The sequence below is a fragment of the Topomyia yanbarensis genome, chromosome 3 (assembly GCF_030247195.1).
Source record: "Topomyia yanbarensis strain Yona2022 chromosome 3, ASM3024719v1, whole genome shotgun sequence".
NCBI classification, from domain to species: domain Eukaryota; kingdom Metazoa; phylum Arthropoda; class Insecta; order Diptera; family Culicidae; genus Topomyia; species Topomyia yanbarensis.
In genome coordinates, this window is record NC_080672.1 from 128192160 (window position 1) to 128209839 (window position 17680).

The 17680-nt window shown below is 38.4% G+C and overlaps 2 protein-coding genes across 4 annotated transcripts; one reads left to right on the forward strand and one right to left on the reverse strand.

The window, feature by feature from the left end:
- Nucleotides 1-344: 344 nt before the first annotated feature.
- LOC131694334 (inositol polyphosphate 5-phosphatase OCRL-like) lies at nt 345-4936 on the reverse strand. 2 transcript variants are annotated; one of them, XM_058982998.1, is made up of 11 exons: nt 4846-4933; nt 4646-4780; nt 4078-4258; nt 3505-4024; nt 3281-3440; nt 3039-3217; nt 2629-2983; nt 2476-2565; nt 1696-2341; nt 1360-1593; nt 345-1302 (listed from the first exon to the last, which is right to left on the reverse strand). In XM_058982998.1, the coding sequence occupies exons 2-11, from the start codon at nt 4721-4723 to the stop codon at nt 1121-1123; spliced, it is 2625 nt and encodes an 874-aa protein (XP_058838981.1). In that variant the 5' UTR covers nt 4724-4780; nt 4846-4933; the 3' UTR covers nt 345-1120. The 2 variants fall into 2 exon arrangements, with proteins under 2 accessions (XP_058838981.1, XP_058838980.1); XM_058982997.1 differs by having other exon boundaries at nt 4646-4936.
- A 10070-nt stretch (nt 4937-15006) lies between these two features.
- LOC131694341 (B-cell receptor-associated protein 31-like) lies at nt 15007-16731 on the forward strand. 2 transcript variants are annotated; one of them, XM_058983012.1, is made up of 4 exons: nt 15007-15244; nt 15342-15626; nt 15850-16139; nt 16199-16731. In XM_058983012.1, exons 2-4 carry the CDS (start codon nt 15383-15385, stop codon nt 16376-16378), a joined length of 714 nt encoding a protein of 237 aa, XP_058838995.1. In that variant the 5' UTR covers nt 15007-15244; nt 15342-15382; the 3' UTR covers nt 16379-16731. The 2 variants fall into 2 exon arrangements, with proteins under 2 accessions (XP_058838995.1, XP_058838996.1); XM_058983013.1 differs by having other exon boundaries at nt 15011-15244; nt 15342-15611.
- The last annotated feature ends 949 nt before the right edge of the window (nt 16732-17680 follow it).

Sequence of the window (17680 nt, forward strand, 5' to 3'; positions counted from 1 at the left end):
GTTTGGTGCACTCTGTGAGTTTTTCGGGATGACCCCAGTAACAACGGTTTTATTCGCTTGAAGTCTGGTCCCTGTGCGTAATGACCGGGTTCCCGGCTTCATTTTGCAATTTCCCAGAGCTCGCTTATCGTAGTTTTGTCACGTAGGTTCTCTTCATTTTTTTTCTTCTGTTCTATCTCACTATATAACCGTCACTTATCGTAATCTTCAATCGTTAAATCTCGAAAAATTTAAGTTTAACACCGGGATGAAAAATTTTCACGTTCGTACCGACGCCGATTTTTACCGCGAATGTGTACGGCGATCGTTATCGGCGAGAAACAAAAACAATGATTACCTATCAATGATGGAGCAAAAAATGCGTCGCTTTATTAATCTTCTTTCTAGCTTTTAAATTCATGAAATGTACTGATACCATATTTTACAGACACTATTAAATACAATTAAAACATTTTAGGCCTACATTTCGGCATTTATTCTAGTTATAATTATTTACATCTAGAAGTTTGTTCATGATGTGACCTTTTTGCAAAAATTCCACTATTCTGGATGAACATGTGAAAAGTTCACATCATCATATGTCCTTCATACATTTTTGTTTTCAACGGAGTTTTCTTGTTTTTTTTAGTGAAAAAGTTCAATGTATGATTTATTTCGGTGGACTAATCAGATCTATGGTACAAGTTATAACCAAACTGAGTGCGATGAAAAATATAAGTTGCAGAGAAAATCGTGTTGATAACTTAATAGGACCTATACTGCCCATAAAATCATAAGAATCCCATATGGAGTTTCTTCGAAAATGAGTTATCTGTTGGATTGTATTATGTATCCCCACTGAATCACAATGCACAAATAAGATTACCAGGTTTGTTTATAAAATATCGAAAAAAAATTCCAAAACATGGTTGTCCCATACATAAGGCTCTTTAATAGTGTTTTTCTCGGCTTACTGTTTTTCAATATGGGACTTTTTTGCTTTTATGGGCAGTATACGAGATGAGCCTTTTCACAGTTTGGTCCGCTATTGCTTAACTAACTAAATCTACGTTTTTCAAACGCAAACCATGCTGTTTGCCTCTGCAGCTTATCTTCTTTATGAAAGCGATCAAATAGACGGCTAAACTCCATTACTGTCGATCTCTGCTCGGGCAAATTCCTGTATTTTACTGGTCAAAAACGTCATCATGAATCGTCGCCGTTGGTCACGTTCGCCCTCGGTGTAAGCATACACATCGTTCCCTGTCGGTGTCCGTACCAACGGAGTCTGACTACGAATCAATATTCGACCAAAAATAGTTGCTGAAATACTTAAAAACGTAAGCCAACTTGACCCGGTCGAAAGGTAGTAAAGATTACCTAAGATTTCCAGCCTAATAGAGGGATTTTGTCGCCGCAGCTCAATGAGAAACATGCAAATGTACAGAAACACCAACCGGTGGACGGGTTTCAGCTTCGTTCGAATTAGCTCCCGACAGCGCTCATAGTTGTCTGCATTAACCATGCACTCCCGCTCGCTTATGGTAACCACCGGTTCTGGAAGAGATTCTAGAAGAATAAGAAGTGCTTCTGCTGCTGTTTTTGGAATACCAGCTAAAAATTATATATGTTAAGGAATTTTCCAAAATTATTAAGGTTATGGTCGTTTAAACGCTGTAAAACACTGATGGTTTTACAATATTAGCAAAAGGATACGAAACGGTTCTGATGACCAGCTATCCAACCAATCTCGAATTTCCAGAATATTTTCGTGCTTTGAATGAGTTCGATTAAGCGTAAACAGCTGCGGATTATCCATTCCATTTTTGTACAAATAGTCTGTTAATCGCCAAATTTCCCTCGGAATCTTCAACTCTTCCTCGCCCGTAAGATCGATCAATTTTTCTTCCTTTTCCAGAGCAACCAGTTCATTGATATCGTACTCAAAGATCGGTTTGTTCAGCTTCATCAACGTTTCCAGCGAAACGCCGAAGCAGCTCTGCTTGTACTCCCCGAAAATGGTAATGAAAATGTCTCGTCCATTCTCCACATGTAGCACCAATATGTCGAGTGGAATTTTGACGCCTGCTTTGGCATCCTTCAGCTTATGAAGCATATGTGAAGCTGCTTTCGCATCCACAAAAATATCAATTCGTATGCTTAGGCTGTTGCCGGTGATTAGTTCTCCTGCTTTGTGGCTTATGTGGATAAAATCTTCGCACACGTAACTGCTTCGGTCGTCTTTGGCGGCAAATCGAAACCGCACCGGTAGGTGGCAGTTATTTGCAACGAGCAGTTCACGGGAATATTTCTCGTTAAATCGGATCAGACCGAAGTCAAGATCGGTTTGCTCGACTGTTATCTGTTGGCAAAATTGATTGTTAATTTCGTTGAAGAAAAAATACGGTATGAAACATTTAAGCGGATTTCTCGAATTATAACCAAATCTACCTAAATGTTTACCAATTAATCAAGTCAATGAACACTTCATCATACCTGCGGTTGGTTATCATTTTCATATTTATCGACTGTTTTCAGAACTTCTTCATGTACTTTTTTGAACTTTTGATCATCTTTCGTCTCAACCTACGAATAAAGAAAGATGTTTTCAATCTAAGAACGATTCTACGGAAATTGGAACCGACTTACCTCCACATTGAATACGGCAAAAACAGGCTTGTGATCACTCCTCCGCAGCTGCATTACACTGTCATACTTCAGCAGCTCTGTCCGGAGTCCTTTCCACAAAATCCTATCGCACCAGGCCGGACAGCGACTCTTTTCACTACTATCCCAATCATCTGTGCCGGGATTGTATTTATAAGTTGGTCCAAATAGTATTTTTCCCTCCTTGTACTCTCGAAAAATTCGTTTCTTTCCCTTCTCCACATACAGTTGATCATACGCATAAAGTTGATTATAGTCGCGATCTTTACAGTTTACAAATTCCTGTGTGATGTCTGAGTTTAGTCGATAGTTTAAGTCTCCAATCCAAAAAATGTGACTGAAATGCGAATACTTTACGCTCTGCAAGTATGGAATAAACAAACTAGGCTTACTGGTGCTCATCGATCGCACGACCCCGGAAAGTTTTTTCGAACGACATCCTTCTTATAATCTCGTCATGGTCCTCATTCCGACGGTCTACCTCCTGAGTGTGAGCAGCCAAATGAGAGTTGACGAAGCATAGCAAAGCCTCGTTCAATTGGAAACTTACACCGACTCCTCCTTTGTTTCCCTGTAAATAGCAATTCCCTGTGAAGGACAATCAACGCCAACCAGAATATCTTGCACCACAAACCCATTTCAAAGTCCCCGTTCCAACAGCAGCTGTTAGACAATCGGAAATTTGATCCCGCAGTGATTTTTTAACTGCCACCGTCAACATCATACCCACCAAGCGAACCGATGCGAGCTCTTCATAGGCAGCACCCTTGTGTAAGCCCATCATTACTTTATTTCTGAAGAAAAAAGATATGGTTTATTGAAAATCTGGTTGAACCAAATTTTTTGGCAGATACCTACACCCACGTACGATCTATCTTGGTTTCATTCATGATAATCTTCTCCGGTGTCCATTCGATCTCCTGAAACCCTACCGCGTAAATGTCCGGTGGATCATCCGTCGTCGAGAGCCACTCCGGTAGCTCAATGTCCTCCGATGTTTGTCCGTTGACATTCCACGTCGCCGTATAAATCTTGTACGGTTCGTAAACAATGTATTCATGCCGCCTTCGATCCAACTCTTCTTTGAACTTAGAGTCGCGTGTTTTCGGAGCTTGACTACCGTCGGCAATGTTCCTATCAATTGCCAGCATATCCGCTCGTTTATAATTTTCCAGCCACTTGAAATCCAACGGACAAGATGTGGCGGCCGCCTGGGTCGAGGCACTCTTATAGCTTGAAATTAAATGCTTCAAATTACTGATGAAATTGTCCCTCGAGACAATTGTATCCGGAGTTGCCTGATAGAAATAAACCGTCGGTGCCTTTTGTGAAAAAATAGTGAACTGATGGCTGGAAATGGAACCAGGCGTACCGGATTCTGCAACATACTGTTGTTATTGCGGGTTTTGGAAAAATAGTAATAACATTTACCTGGATTCACCCAGAATGAGTCATCGATAGGATAAACTGCTGCAATTGTCAAATCTGAAATGCTCTCCGGTGGGTAACTGGCAATTGAAAAGGCGAACAGTGCCGAAGTATAATTAGAGCTGGCGATCACCAGCAAACGATTCTGGTGTTTATTACCTACTATTTGATAACCTTCGAATATCTGGAGACGATATTGTTTATTGTGTTAAGGAAATGTATAAACATGAATGACGTCATGTAGATAATTCAATATACTAGCGCGAATGTTGCAATGATGATTACTCTCGTTTTCACGGTACGGTGATACCATTCATTACACAAGGAACATTACAAGCAGCAAGGTCATTCGCACAGCATAAAACAGAAATTGCTGATGTAAATAAACACCGCTCAACTCTTATGGAAATGTGCAGAGCACACGAAAAATCGATTGCATTACATATAGAAGACAGTATAGATAGGTAGGTTACTTTTGAACGTAAGTTGCAGTATCGATAATCTGCTGTTTGTAGTACTTACTTAAGTTTAGTCACTACTGATGACTGTTTACGTATTTTAAAAAGGATACCGCCAAAATGGATTCGCCCTCTCGAAACTTTTGCGTGACCGTCGTGATGATCGTGGACTCATAGTTTCCGGGGTTCATTGTCCGTGATTGATTTTATCTCGCTTACTAATAACCTTTTCACTCTTTCTCATATACCTGGTCCAAGACAAAATCACAAACAAGTTTTATGTTGCTGCTAATGGCATTTCTCATAAATTTACCAAATTATAAGTAAATTGTTCTCTATCAAAAATGCTAAATTCACTTATTGAAGCACAACATTTCAAAGGTTTCTTTTTTCAGTATCTGTCAATTTTTTTGAATGATATTAAATTATCAATAATAAGGACCCGCTGTGAACACATAATCGCGTTTGGTCGAAAACGGTATCGGCAGAGAGAGATGCTATAATAAGTATGTTGGGTACAAAAAGAAAAATTAAATTCAATTTTGCGACTATAGTGCTATTCAACCGCATATAGCATAATAATATAGTTAATAATAGTGATAATAATATTATATTATCACTATTATCACTATTATTAACTATACGCATGCTCAAATTCATTATGCATGACATTTGTATAATAATAATGCTGCCAATTCTATTGTAAGCATGACCATTGTAAGTGAAATGGTCAGAGTAACAATATACATAGTTATCTTGACCTGGATCTGCTTGTTTTTTTTATTTTTTTTTAGCGGGCTGATAGGACTGCAACTTAGAGCATACACTCAAAAAAAAGTAAACGTTATGCCTATTGATTTTACACATAGATTTTTGCAATTAACGGAGGCATATAGACACTATTTGCTGGCACATAAACCTAATGTGTGTATTTACAAGAAATATTAATCTTACATTCACATTTCATAACTATTAGGCACATAAAACCCCATTCTATAACAATATGCACATATAACTTATGTGCGTGCATACATAGTTTATACAGTTGACACATAGAAGGTATGTGTGCGCGTGATAACAATAGCATTTCTTCTTCATATGAATTTTAAGCGGTTTGAAGCAAATAGAATTAACGTTTGGATTTTTTTCAGTGTAGGGGATCTTGGTCCGTCCCGCGAGAAAAAAAATTGCAAAGTCGGCCGAATTGGCAACTGTTTGCCAAGTAAACACCGGTCCTCGGGAGGAGGACTAAATTTTGAGCCTGTTTGTCTCGAAGTGTGTAACGTCAAGTCCACTATTTTGTCTAGTCCAATGTATCGAACTCCTAATGAAAAGTGTCGAATACTATGCAGTTTTATTGAAAAGACAATCGGCACATTTCATATGGACCACTTATGTAATTGTGTTTCCATTAGATTGCTTATTTTCTGGCAGTCCGCCAACTTACCCCACACATACTTTTCCGCGTCACATATTTTTGTCTCAAGAAATGAAGACAACGTATCAAAAAAAAGATTCAGAGATGTTGCCAACAGTCTACCCTTTCATGCAACGTGTTCTATTTTGCAAGATCTACCAAAATCAAAGCGGTAGAAAATGAAAACTGAAAACACCGCCAACTAGCCCCTGTCTCCCCTATTCTGTAAGGTGATACCGTTCAGGTATCAACTTACAGAATATGTAAGTTGATACCAGGCTTAAATGTAGGATGTATGACAAATATATTAAAAATCTAGTTAAAAATCATTGCATGTATTTTTTGTGATATTTATGTATTTCACTTATTGGGTAGGGAGGGTGCATCAGGGCATCATACGAACTGTGTCATGGACTAGGGTACGTCGATCGCCTGTCTCTAGTCAGAAGATAATAATGTCTGCAGTAACTTCTTAATTGGGTCATTAAATGAGATAAAACCTATTTTAATCCACCTAGCGGTGCAGTTGTGCCTTTCTCAATCATGAATCACGAGAATGTGTGCGTTGTTTATATTCATTAAAAACTTTTAAATGCATATATAACATTTTATTATTATACATCACATGACAACTATATACAGGAAAATAAATCATTATTCGAGTTCTAAAATTTTGAAAAAGAAAAAATCAGCCACGGTAATATTGAACTGAAAAATGGTGCGAAATCGGCAAAGTCCCAAAAAGTCGATTTTTATAAAAAAAAATTTCGAGATAACATAAAATCTCGACGTTTCATGCATTTTAAAGATGTTTGGCATCAAAAATACGAATTCGATTTCTGAAATTTCATGGGGTCCCCCCCCTTGAAAAAAAAATTGAGTTCCGGCTTATATGGGAATTTCATATGTGACCGGACGATTTAGTCTATATTTCCGGACCCATATAAGCGATCCGTACGAAATTTTATAGACATCTGTGGGGATATTATAGCTATCATTTGGGACTAAGTTTGTGAAAAGCGGCCCAACCATTTCCGGGAAACTGATGTGAGTTCGTAAATTTTGAAAGATGGCCGCTTTTCCCGGGCACTTCCGGAACCGTCTATGGTGGTCAATGTAGTCAAGGAAAGTTTGGTTGGCCGTCGGTGACCTAGAACAGCAAATTTAAGTTGTTTGAGAGACATTTTAGCGAAATTTTTACCTTTTTTGCTTTCATCGGAGTATCGGTTTGAATCACAATTTGCTATGTGATCGCACGCCACAACCTGTAACTCCGGAACCGGAAGTCGGATCGGGATGAAATTAAATAACCATTTACGGGGACGCAATACCTTTCATTTGAGGCCAAGTTTAGTAAAATCGGTCTAGCCATCTCCGAGAAACCGATGTGACTGTTATTCTGAATTTAGATATTTCCGCCGGGGCTTCCGGAACCGATGATGGTGGCCAATGTGGCCAAATAGACTTTGAATGGATGTTAGTGACCTAATACTACAAATCGAAGCAGTTGTGGTCATATTTTGGAAAAAAATTCACCTTTATGCATTAATTGCAGAATTCATTAAAATCGACATTTTCTGCGTGTTCGTACTCATCACCCTGTAATTCCGGAACCGGAAGTCGGATCCATTAGAAATTCCACAGCAGCCTATGGGAACGTTGCACCTTTCATTTGAGACTAAGTTTGCCAAAATCGGTTAAGCCATCTCTGAGAAAAATGAGTGACATTTTTGGTCACATACACACACATACGCACATACACACACATACATACATACACACACAGACATTTGCCGAACTCGACGAACTGAATCGAATGGTATATGTCACTCGGCCCTCTGGGCCTCCGTTAAAAAATCCGGTTTTCAGAACAATTGCAATACCTTTCTATTGAGAAAGGCAAAAAGTCGTTTTTTATTACTTACATCGATAAAGCTGATTTTCGTGATTGCAACAATGATTTTTTTTCCAACTCAGGAAACCTGAAAATAATATTAAAATTTAAAATAAAGAAATATGTTGACAGTCTGGATTTAAAACTATTGGAAGGATTTGATATATCGAATCTCACGACAAATGATGCCCTGTCAGAAAAAATTAAGGCATGTTTTCTCAGTTTTCCCGCAGGGTTATTTTTATTTGACATAAACACCATCCACTGCATATAGTTTTTTTTTCATTTTGAGTGTTGTCCTGATAGGCCAGATGTAAATAACCGCAGCTTTCCTATGTATGGTTGCCAAGTTTACATAAGATTTATTTTAAAAAACAAAAAAAAATCATGCAAAATTCCCAAGTGGGAAAAATTTTGGACAAGACCAATTTCTTTGTGCATGAGGGCACATGCCTTACATGAAGAATTTGCTGTTAGTTTTTTTGTTTTAGTGTTTCGGATTCTCCTCGTCAGTAACTAGCACCATCTGGGTGTCCAGTTAGACTATGTATCTGAACTAGTACCCAAATTAGCACTAGTTAGACACTAAATTCCAAAAAGTCACACGTCTTGCGTGAACACTAAACCACTGGCTTATACCGAGTGATGTCTCGATAGTAAGCACAGTGGTTCTATTTGCCGACGAGGAATATGAACCGAAACTGTCTTTTGGTATGAGTACCAAACGCCTGGAATTATGCAAAATTCCCAAGTGGGAAAAATTTTGGACAAGACCAATTTCTTTGTGCATGAGGGCACATGCCTTACATGAAGTATGGTTTTTTTGTTTTAGTGTTTCGGATTCTCCTCGTCAGTAACTAGCACCATCTGGGTGTCCAGTTAGACTATGTATCTGAAAATCGTTTTTACGTATTACAACGAATTTTTTTTAAATGATTTTATATTATGTATATTGGACCTAAAATTTATCGAATGGAACGGAAAACTATATATAGCTTAATGACCCAATTCTTCGCAATTATATAGTTATTGTAAGTATTCTTATCTGTCATGGTGCGGTAAGCTTGATGCGCTCTTCTTATACAAACCATCAGGTAGTGCTTTAACGAGTATTGCAAATGCTGCTATTCAAAGATCTGGATTTTATTGTTGGAAGGAGATTCTCTGTCCCTGTGGAGTGCGCATAAGAACTTCTGCCTATGAATCCAACCCTTTTTGGCCCTTCATACAGCGATAAATTGAAAGTCGTTTGCTAGCAACATTTGTCTTTGCTGTTAAAAGCCACTGCAGCCACTGGCATAGCCCTTGCACTGATGGTGGGTAACATCATCATCATCATCATCCAATGTATCAAGCTCCTAACAACGCGTGTTAAATCGTCAGTGATGCAATTAAAACTTCGCATTGATTCCGCTTCTGTCTTATTCCTGATCTCCTCTGGGGTCCCCCAGGTCTGAAGCGGATCAATCGACTATTAACTAATTCAGAGATCGCTGATAATCGTAATGTCCACGAATGCTCATTTCCCTGTAACTATGTATTCTGCCAGTTATTATTCCTGTTCTAGTGTGTATTAATGATTGTTTGGTTTGATAATCAGAAATAATTTAAGATTTTAATTGTTAGAACTACGTTGTAGAGAACAGACATCCAGTTTCGAACAAACAATAAAATGCTTGTTTTCTCATTTGAACAAATATTTGCTAGATTATTACGACCACCATACTGGCATATCCCATACTTATAACGTTCACTTGGATATCAATTCAGTATCACGCACTAAACTGGATGATGACAGAACCATCTTTGGTGGTAGCCTCTCAATTACTTTTTGATGTGCCTTTTACTCAACTTTTGCGCTTGAGATGGATGTCTGTTCCCTGTGCCGAAATTGATGTTGCTTCTCAGTTTTGTTCGACCCAGGGGGAACTTGGCCTTGATCCCACTGCTTTGTCATCGATGTTTCGTGATTCGTTATGAAATATTTTTTGTTTGCGGTCCATTCATAAACAATGTCGCGCAGATAAGAATTTAAAAATTGTTGTTGGTTTTATTAATCCCGATCCACTAGTGCGTCTCAAATATCTTGTTATTCTCTCGGTAATGCATGGCTTTTCCCCAACTGTGTCAATACGCGACATCATTTATGAACGGCCCTTGGTAATATCTTTGGAGCAGACAATCCAATGAAAAATAGGATTGACAGGATTTTTGCGCGTTTTAGCACCTTGCGTCACATCTTTATATTTGTTATACATACTAAGAATACCAAATCATGTGATGTGATGGCCGGAAGATTAAAGAAGCACGCACGTTTAACGCACCGTTAAACATGGTTTAACAGTCAAGCAAGGGTAAAGCGTTGAATTTTTGGACCCGGGACGGGACGTGTCAATACGAAAACGTCAAATTCAGGCAGGAAGAACTGTCAAATGCAGCCAGTTCATTTAAAATATGAAAGGCAAAAAGAGAGGCTAGGCGAGACAAACGATAAAATGAACGGAAAGAAGAAGAAAACATCTATCTGCAGTTCCCGGCGCAATTTTGGACCAGGTTTACTGCTGCCTTAAACATGGTTTAAAATTTGATCGGGGGTGATGAATCATCACCTCGTCTGATGAAATCGGTTCTAAGAGAGTTTGGTACGAGTCAAGGGTAGATTGTAGTTGTCAAATATCGACACAGATCTTTCGTTAGGGCATAAATCACAATGTACTCAAATGGAGAAAAATCAGTTTCAATATTCGACGATGCTTTTCTAAATGTAGCTGTTATTGTAGGTATAAATTACTTTATGACCATGTTTTTCCTAAAGCATCTTTGGTTAAACCTTACAACAATATAACTTCTCTGTGATATAACAAAGAATCTGATTCCTATGTGTTTTTAGTGGGTATAAACTAAAAGAATGCTTACGCCTAATTAGCATTCCAGTCATGATTTCGCCCTTCAGCAATCGCCATTTGCGAGAGGGCTAAACCGTGAACATGGTTTTCAGAAGGGCGCGGTAAATGGGCTAAACCAGGGGGTGTCACTCCTGTCATCCGCTATGGAGATATACAGAGTTTCACAGTAGTCAACATATGATGGGCCTAGCCGCCTCTAGGCCCATGTCGCCCCTGCAATAGCATTGGGTTGTTTTGATTTTAACAAAGTCAGATGTTGGCTAGGACAAAATGGCTGCCTAGCAGGGGGCTGGGCTAAACTGATTCTGCCTTGCTGGATAGGGCTGGGTAAATAGACGAGCTTGACCACGCAAAAGAATTGTGCATGTTTGATTCTATAAATTATTTCTTCATTTTTAATCGATAAAAATTCTTTATTGTAAACCAAGGAATTTATTAAACCAATCTTATTTTTTGGTTAGATCAACCAAAATATCTTTTGAATCAATCTTACAAGTTTTGTTATCTGTGCTTTTCGAAGATCGACAAAATTATTGTTTGTTCCAAACAAATCAGTGATTCTAACAAAAGCATGCAGCTAATTGATTCAAAAGGACTGAATGCATTACATTAACAGTCCTTGTTGAATTGAAACAAGTAAAAAATAAAAGTTACTACGAAGAAGAAAGCTTTTCCCACGTGCGTCAATGCTGGAGAAATTCGCTATTTTTAAATCAGGGAATTCAGATTTCGGTAAATTCTTATAGTGCTCAGATTTTCCGGACTCGAAGGGCGCAAGTGCAGCTTGAAAATAATCATGATGTCGCACAAAGGTTAGTGAATAAATTAAGTCGAATGCACACGGTGCGTTTGATGGTGCCTTCCTCTATTCCAGGACTCAAACAAAACACCCTGTGTGGCTTAAAAACGACAATCGCAGAATTGAAAACACGTCACCGCACCAGAGATAAATAATACCCGTTCGAGAGGGCAGTTTCCTGTACTTCACCATCTCTGGTCCAACAATAAGACACAGAGCGTATTCGTGCACCTTCTGCAATCTTTTTGGAAAAGCTGAGACTCTGAAGCACTACATTATAGCGCATATCTGGAATAAACCACACGCAGGGCCAAAGGTACTACATAAAGGGACGGTGATTGGAATCGTATGCGCTGCATGTAATAATATTTCATTTCGTTCCAAGCAAACCTACTCCGGAACAGGTTTGGAATCCTTTATGGATTCTCGCTCAAATGCAACAAACGATTGAGTCGGAATCGGTTGTTGCCTTTGAGCTGGAACTCATAATGAATCCATTCAGAATTCCTAACCGATCCCGGAATGGGTTTGACTGGGCCATACTGCATCCATTCAGGATTCCGAAGCGGTTCCAGAATGATTTGACTGTGTAAAATTAATGCGTTTGTAGCCTGTTTTTAGAGAAAGGCCAATAAGTCAATGGCAAGTATTTACTTTGTGAGGTTCATTTGTACTGATGTGATCTGTTGTCAGCGAGTAATGGTTTGTTCTAAATTTGTCACCATGACAGTTGGCCTTTGGTTCCTATTAAAGAATAGGCATATTTTATATACAATAAAATTGGTTTTGCTTCAATATATGCTATGCATTGATTCAAATATTTGTTATGCTTAAAACAATAAAAGATATTATTTGATTTAACAAAAATGTTTTTTGTATTGAACATTTGACATGCATTGATCCAAATATTTTATTAGTTTTATTCAACAAAATGAGCTCATTGATTCAACAAAGTTGTTTGTTATTTCGATTGTTGTTATGATAAAATCAATAAATATTTTTGTTGGTCCAACTATTTTCCATGTTTGATCCAATAAATTCTTCAGAATTATTTCAACAATTGTTTTATTTATATAAACATGTATTTTTTATTGAACACAGAACAACTTGGTAAATTTATTATTTCAACCCTCATATTATTTGACATTAAAAATTATTTTTCTGCGTGACAGGATATTTTTAAGAGGGTTCAGCAAATATGCGCATAGAAACCCAATGGGCGCGTGCATCTTTTCTTCAAATTTCATAAAAATAAGACACGATCACAGTAGGTATTAATTATCATTTATATAATTGAAACATCGTTTACAGAATAATTTTTTGAACAACAACAATTCGCCATTGTTCTGTCAAAAAATGTTAGTTTGTCCTTTATATTCCATATGAGAAGAAGGGCCTAAGACGAAATGTCAAAGAAAATGTATGTTTCGCCGTTTTGTTTTGTTTAATTATGAATCGATCTATAAACCATTTTAACTAATTTAATATAATATTTTAGTCGCATAATGCCATAGTAGCGAAAACGCAGTTTGTTTACATTTACGATTTAAGCCCTAATGGGCTCTATGTCGAAATGACATATTTTGTTCGTATACCCAACATCTCTCCTTGATCCTGCACTTTGTACCTCGATTATTGGTTACTTCATCCCAGAATGAGAACATACAGTAAGCGGATAAGAGTTTAAAAATTGTTGTTGGTTTTTTTAACCCCGATCCACTAGTGCGTCTCAAATTTCTAGTTCTTCTCTCGGTAATACATGGCTTTTCCCCAACTGTTAATACGCGACATCATTTATGAACGGCCCTTGGTAATATCTTTAGAACAGACAATCCAATGAAAAATAGGATTGACAGGATTTTTGTGCGTTTTTAGCACCTTATCTTTATGTTTGTTATACATACTAAGAATACCAAATCATGTGATGTGATGGCCGGAAGATTAAATAAGCACGCACGTTTATCGCACCGTTAAACATGGTTTAACAGTTAAGCAAGGGTAAAACGTTGGACTTTTGGACCCTGGACTGGACGTGTCAATACGAAAACGTTAAATTCAGCCAGGAAGAACTGTCAAATGCAGCCAGTTCATTTAAAATATGTAAGACAAAAAGAGAGGACAAACGATAAAATGAACGGAAAGAAAAAGAAAACATCTATCTGCAGTTCCCGTCCCAATTTTGGACCAGGTTTACTGCTGCCTTAAACCTGGTTTAAAATTTAATCGGGGGTGATGAATCATCACCCCGTCTGATGAAATCGGTTCTAAGAGAGTTTGGTACGAGTAAGGGGTAGATTGCCCAGTAAAGTTCAGCCGGAAATGAACTGGAATTCCGGCTGGTTCCAGTTCGCATTCCGGCTCCAGTGACACAACCGATTCTAACTAGAATCGGTTGTGTCACTGGAGCCGGAATGCGAACTGGATCCAGCCGGAATTCCGGTTCATTTCCGGCTGAGCTTAACTGGGTGTAGTTGTCAAATCGACACAGATCTTTCATTAGGGCCTAAATCGCAATGTACTCAAATGGAGAAAAATCAGTTTCAATATTCGACGATGCTTTTCTAAATGTAGCTGTTATTGTAGGTATAAATTACTTTATGACCATGTTTTTCCTAAAGCATCTTTGGTTAAATCTTGGTTACTTCATTCCAGAATGAGAACATACAGTAAGCGGCTTCGTATACTAGTTACAAAAAGTATTGTTTGTTGCTTTTAACGAAAATAATCGGGTCCGATCCATGTGATGTTTGTTTCGAAATACTTTTCTGGGTAGCGCTCACCAGGCACCCAGCGAGCAAATTTTCTGGTAGAGACCGCTCTGCTAGATTTCTGTAAGTCTTGGCTTGGCAGCCCTGTTAGATTTCTGCGCGTATCCTGTCGGGTTAGTTGTGCTAGGGCGAACTCGGTTTCGCTTACGTTTTCTGGCAAATTTTGACAGGAACCGAGCAAAACCCTGGCATAACTCGGACATAAACTGTGCAAAGATCCTGGCAATTCCTACCTGGTAGAATTTAGCACGAATCGAGCAAAACATCTGACAAAGATGTGGCAGGAAGCGTGCAGAGATCTTGGCCGTACATTTCTGACTGGATTCTGGATAAAAGTGAGCAGCATCGGTTGGTTTAACCGCTTCTGTCAGAAACGGTTGTTGCATTTGAGCAAATTCGTTGCCAGAATTCTCGCACAAATCGCGCAAAATGCTCGCAGAAACTCTGCCAGCATCAATTTCGCTTTGCACAACTTTTGCTAATTCTCTGCTTGCCACGCTGAGCGGGCAGAAGCTTATCAATTTTATAGCATCATCATTTCGACAAATTAGTCAGACACTATAACAGTTGTTCTTATGGCATAATGTCAAAATAAACCACGCATACATCCAACACATACTAAGGAGACACGTACATACTCATCGTTCATCCTCACTCGCTCGTGCTCGTGCAAACCCACAGTTTCTCTTTTCCGCCAAAGTACAAAACGGTATGTAAAAACAGAGGTAGAAAATCCAGAAAAATCACCTACCCAAATACCCGTACAAAAGCCACTGGGTACAGAAAAACGAAGATCATTCATTGCAGTCGTCATTTTGAAAGAAGTTGCGTATTCCTGTTTTGCAGAGAAAAAATATAGTTTTTATTTGCCCTTCCGTTGTTAGTTGATCATATCGAGTGTTGAATAAATTCATTTCATCACTTAGAGGTAAGTAAGAGAATATAATGTACTTTCATCGGAAGTAAAACTGCTTTTGGGAGCATACCGGGTTTGATTTTCGCATTAAAATGCGTTCTATTTTTAGAAGTGCCAGTCGACACAGCCCGAATAACAACTGAAAATAAAATGAGTCTTGTTTGGAGCCTAATTGCCTCATTTCTGTACGTTGAAATTTTCATCGTACTGCTTCTGGTTCTTCCAGTGGCAAGCCCAAGACGATGGCAGCGATTCTTCAAGTCCCGGTTTCTGGAGATGCTAAGCAGGCAAGCGCATACCTATTTCTATTTGCTGCTTTTCGTGCTGGTTTTATTCCTACTGGAGGCTATTCGAGAAATGCGGAAGTATTCCCACACTGGTGAGTCATCTGGTGGTTGGTATTAATCCAAAAGGTTCTGTTTCCACGTCAGTTGCTGGCATTTCATCATGTTTCGTTTGTGAGACGTTGACCTTTAGTCGAGACGAAGTTTCAGCCAACAAACGGAGCATAAGAAATGCTAACATGCATAATTGCTGATAACAGACAATTGTTCAATTGGAAACTATTTACAGTTTGTTTTGCATTTAACCTGTTCATTCTTGTAATGTGCCAACAGATCCTGCAGAGGAACATCACTTGAATGTCGGCATGCAGCACAGCATGAGACTCTTCCGTGCCCAGCGTAACTTTTATATCTCCGGATTTGCTATTTTCCTTTCACTGGTCATACGTCGTCTAGTTTCTCTCATCACAACTCAGGCTCAGCTTCTAGCTCAGTCGGAAGCATCGATGAAGCAGGCACAAAGTGCGACCGCAGCCGCTCGTAGCCTGTTGACACAACAGAAGAAGGAGGAAGAGGCTGGAGATAAGCCAAAACCATCTGCCCCCGAAGACGACGAATTTAACGTAAGTTACTTTTACGGGAATAGTTTACTATGGGATTAATCATAATTGATATTTAAAAGGTTGGTGATCTAAAGAACCGCATTACCGAACTTGAGAATGAGTTGGCTCGGGAACGTAAGGACAAGGAAGCTATGAAGTCCCAATCAGAGAGCTTGAACCGCGAATACGACCGGCTGACCGAGGAGTACAGTAAGTTGCAGAAGCGAATCACCATCACGAGCAATGACAAGAGTGACTAAATTGTACTTCAAATACAGATAAGAGTAATCATTTTGTTACTTCACATATTTTTCGCCCGTTTCATTTGAACCAAACATTACATTCAGTAAACTTTACCTCTACATGCCATTTTTTCAATTTTCTACTCTTGAAATACCAACTAGTTTTCCCAGTTAGCTAAACTTGGGGATGGTTCATAACAGTAAATTAGTTTATGCCAACAAAAAAATAAAATTCGGATCACGACCGGGGAGCCAAACGCATAGAATTTAAGTTTAAAACAACAATGACAAAAGCCGAAGAAAAACAGTGTTGGTTTGTACATGGAATGAACATTAAGCACTATAAATAAAATGCTTTCGTTAAAAACATAGTTTTAGTCTTTGTTTTAGATAAATATAAAAAAAAAACTAGAGCAGGTGGAGTTGCAGTTTGATTAGAAGAATTTCCCATATAAACCGATACCATCGAAATACCTCTATTGAAGTGGATTTAAAAATACATAGATTTGCAAGTCTACATAACCAATCAAAGTTTCCTTGAATACATTGTCCGCCATCATTCCCTTCGACAATTAAGTCCCGGCTTCCAAGAATATTCCACAATAAAGTCACATGGTTCTTCGGAGACAACGGAACGGTATAATAGACCACTGTTGAATTTCGTACGGGCCGAATGACACTTTCGAAAATCATTATTCGCGTGCCAGAATTTGTCATCTTTAGCGTAGGGGAATTGTGGGAAAAACCGACACTGTGGGTAAAACCGACACCCCACAACATTTCCTAGAAATCAAATTTTATTCATTTCATAATGATACATTATTATTAGTACGTTTATTTAGAGCATTTGAAGAAAAATTGGATTTACGTTAGTACGCCGAATGTTATAAAAATTAACAAAACATACGATAGCAGCGTTCATACTCTTCTGGATGTTAAATTTCGTTGGTAGATTTTAAGGTTTTAACCGAACAAAAGCTTTTCAAATCACCACATTTTTCATTACCTATTATTATCGGCCTGTCCTATGATCAACTAGGTACATTGAAGACGAGTTTGAGAAATTCAATATTTTTAATCGCTTTTATAAAAAAATGTGCGCTGTTGGGGTAAAACCGACACCCTATGGTTAGGGTAAAACCGACACGCTGTTAAGATGGTTGTGTATACTTGCGATTCATTTCAAAATACTGGGGATCTTTGTGACACTTCAATTAGCCTATTAGAACACTATAGTATCAGCAGAAATACACAGAAATACTTTTATTGTGTTTATTTCTTGTAAGTCTCTTTAAAAATCAAAAATTGGAATTTTTGCTT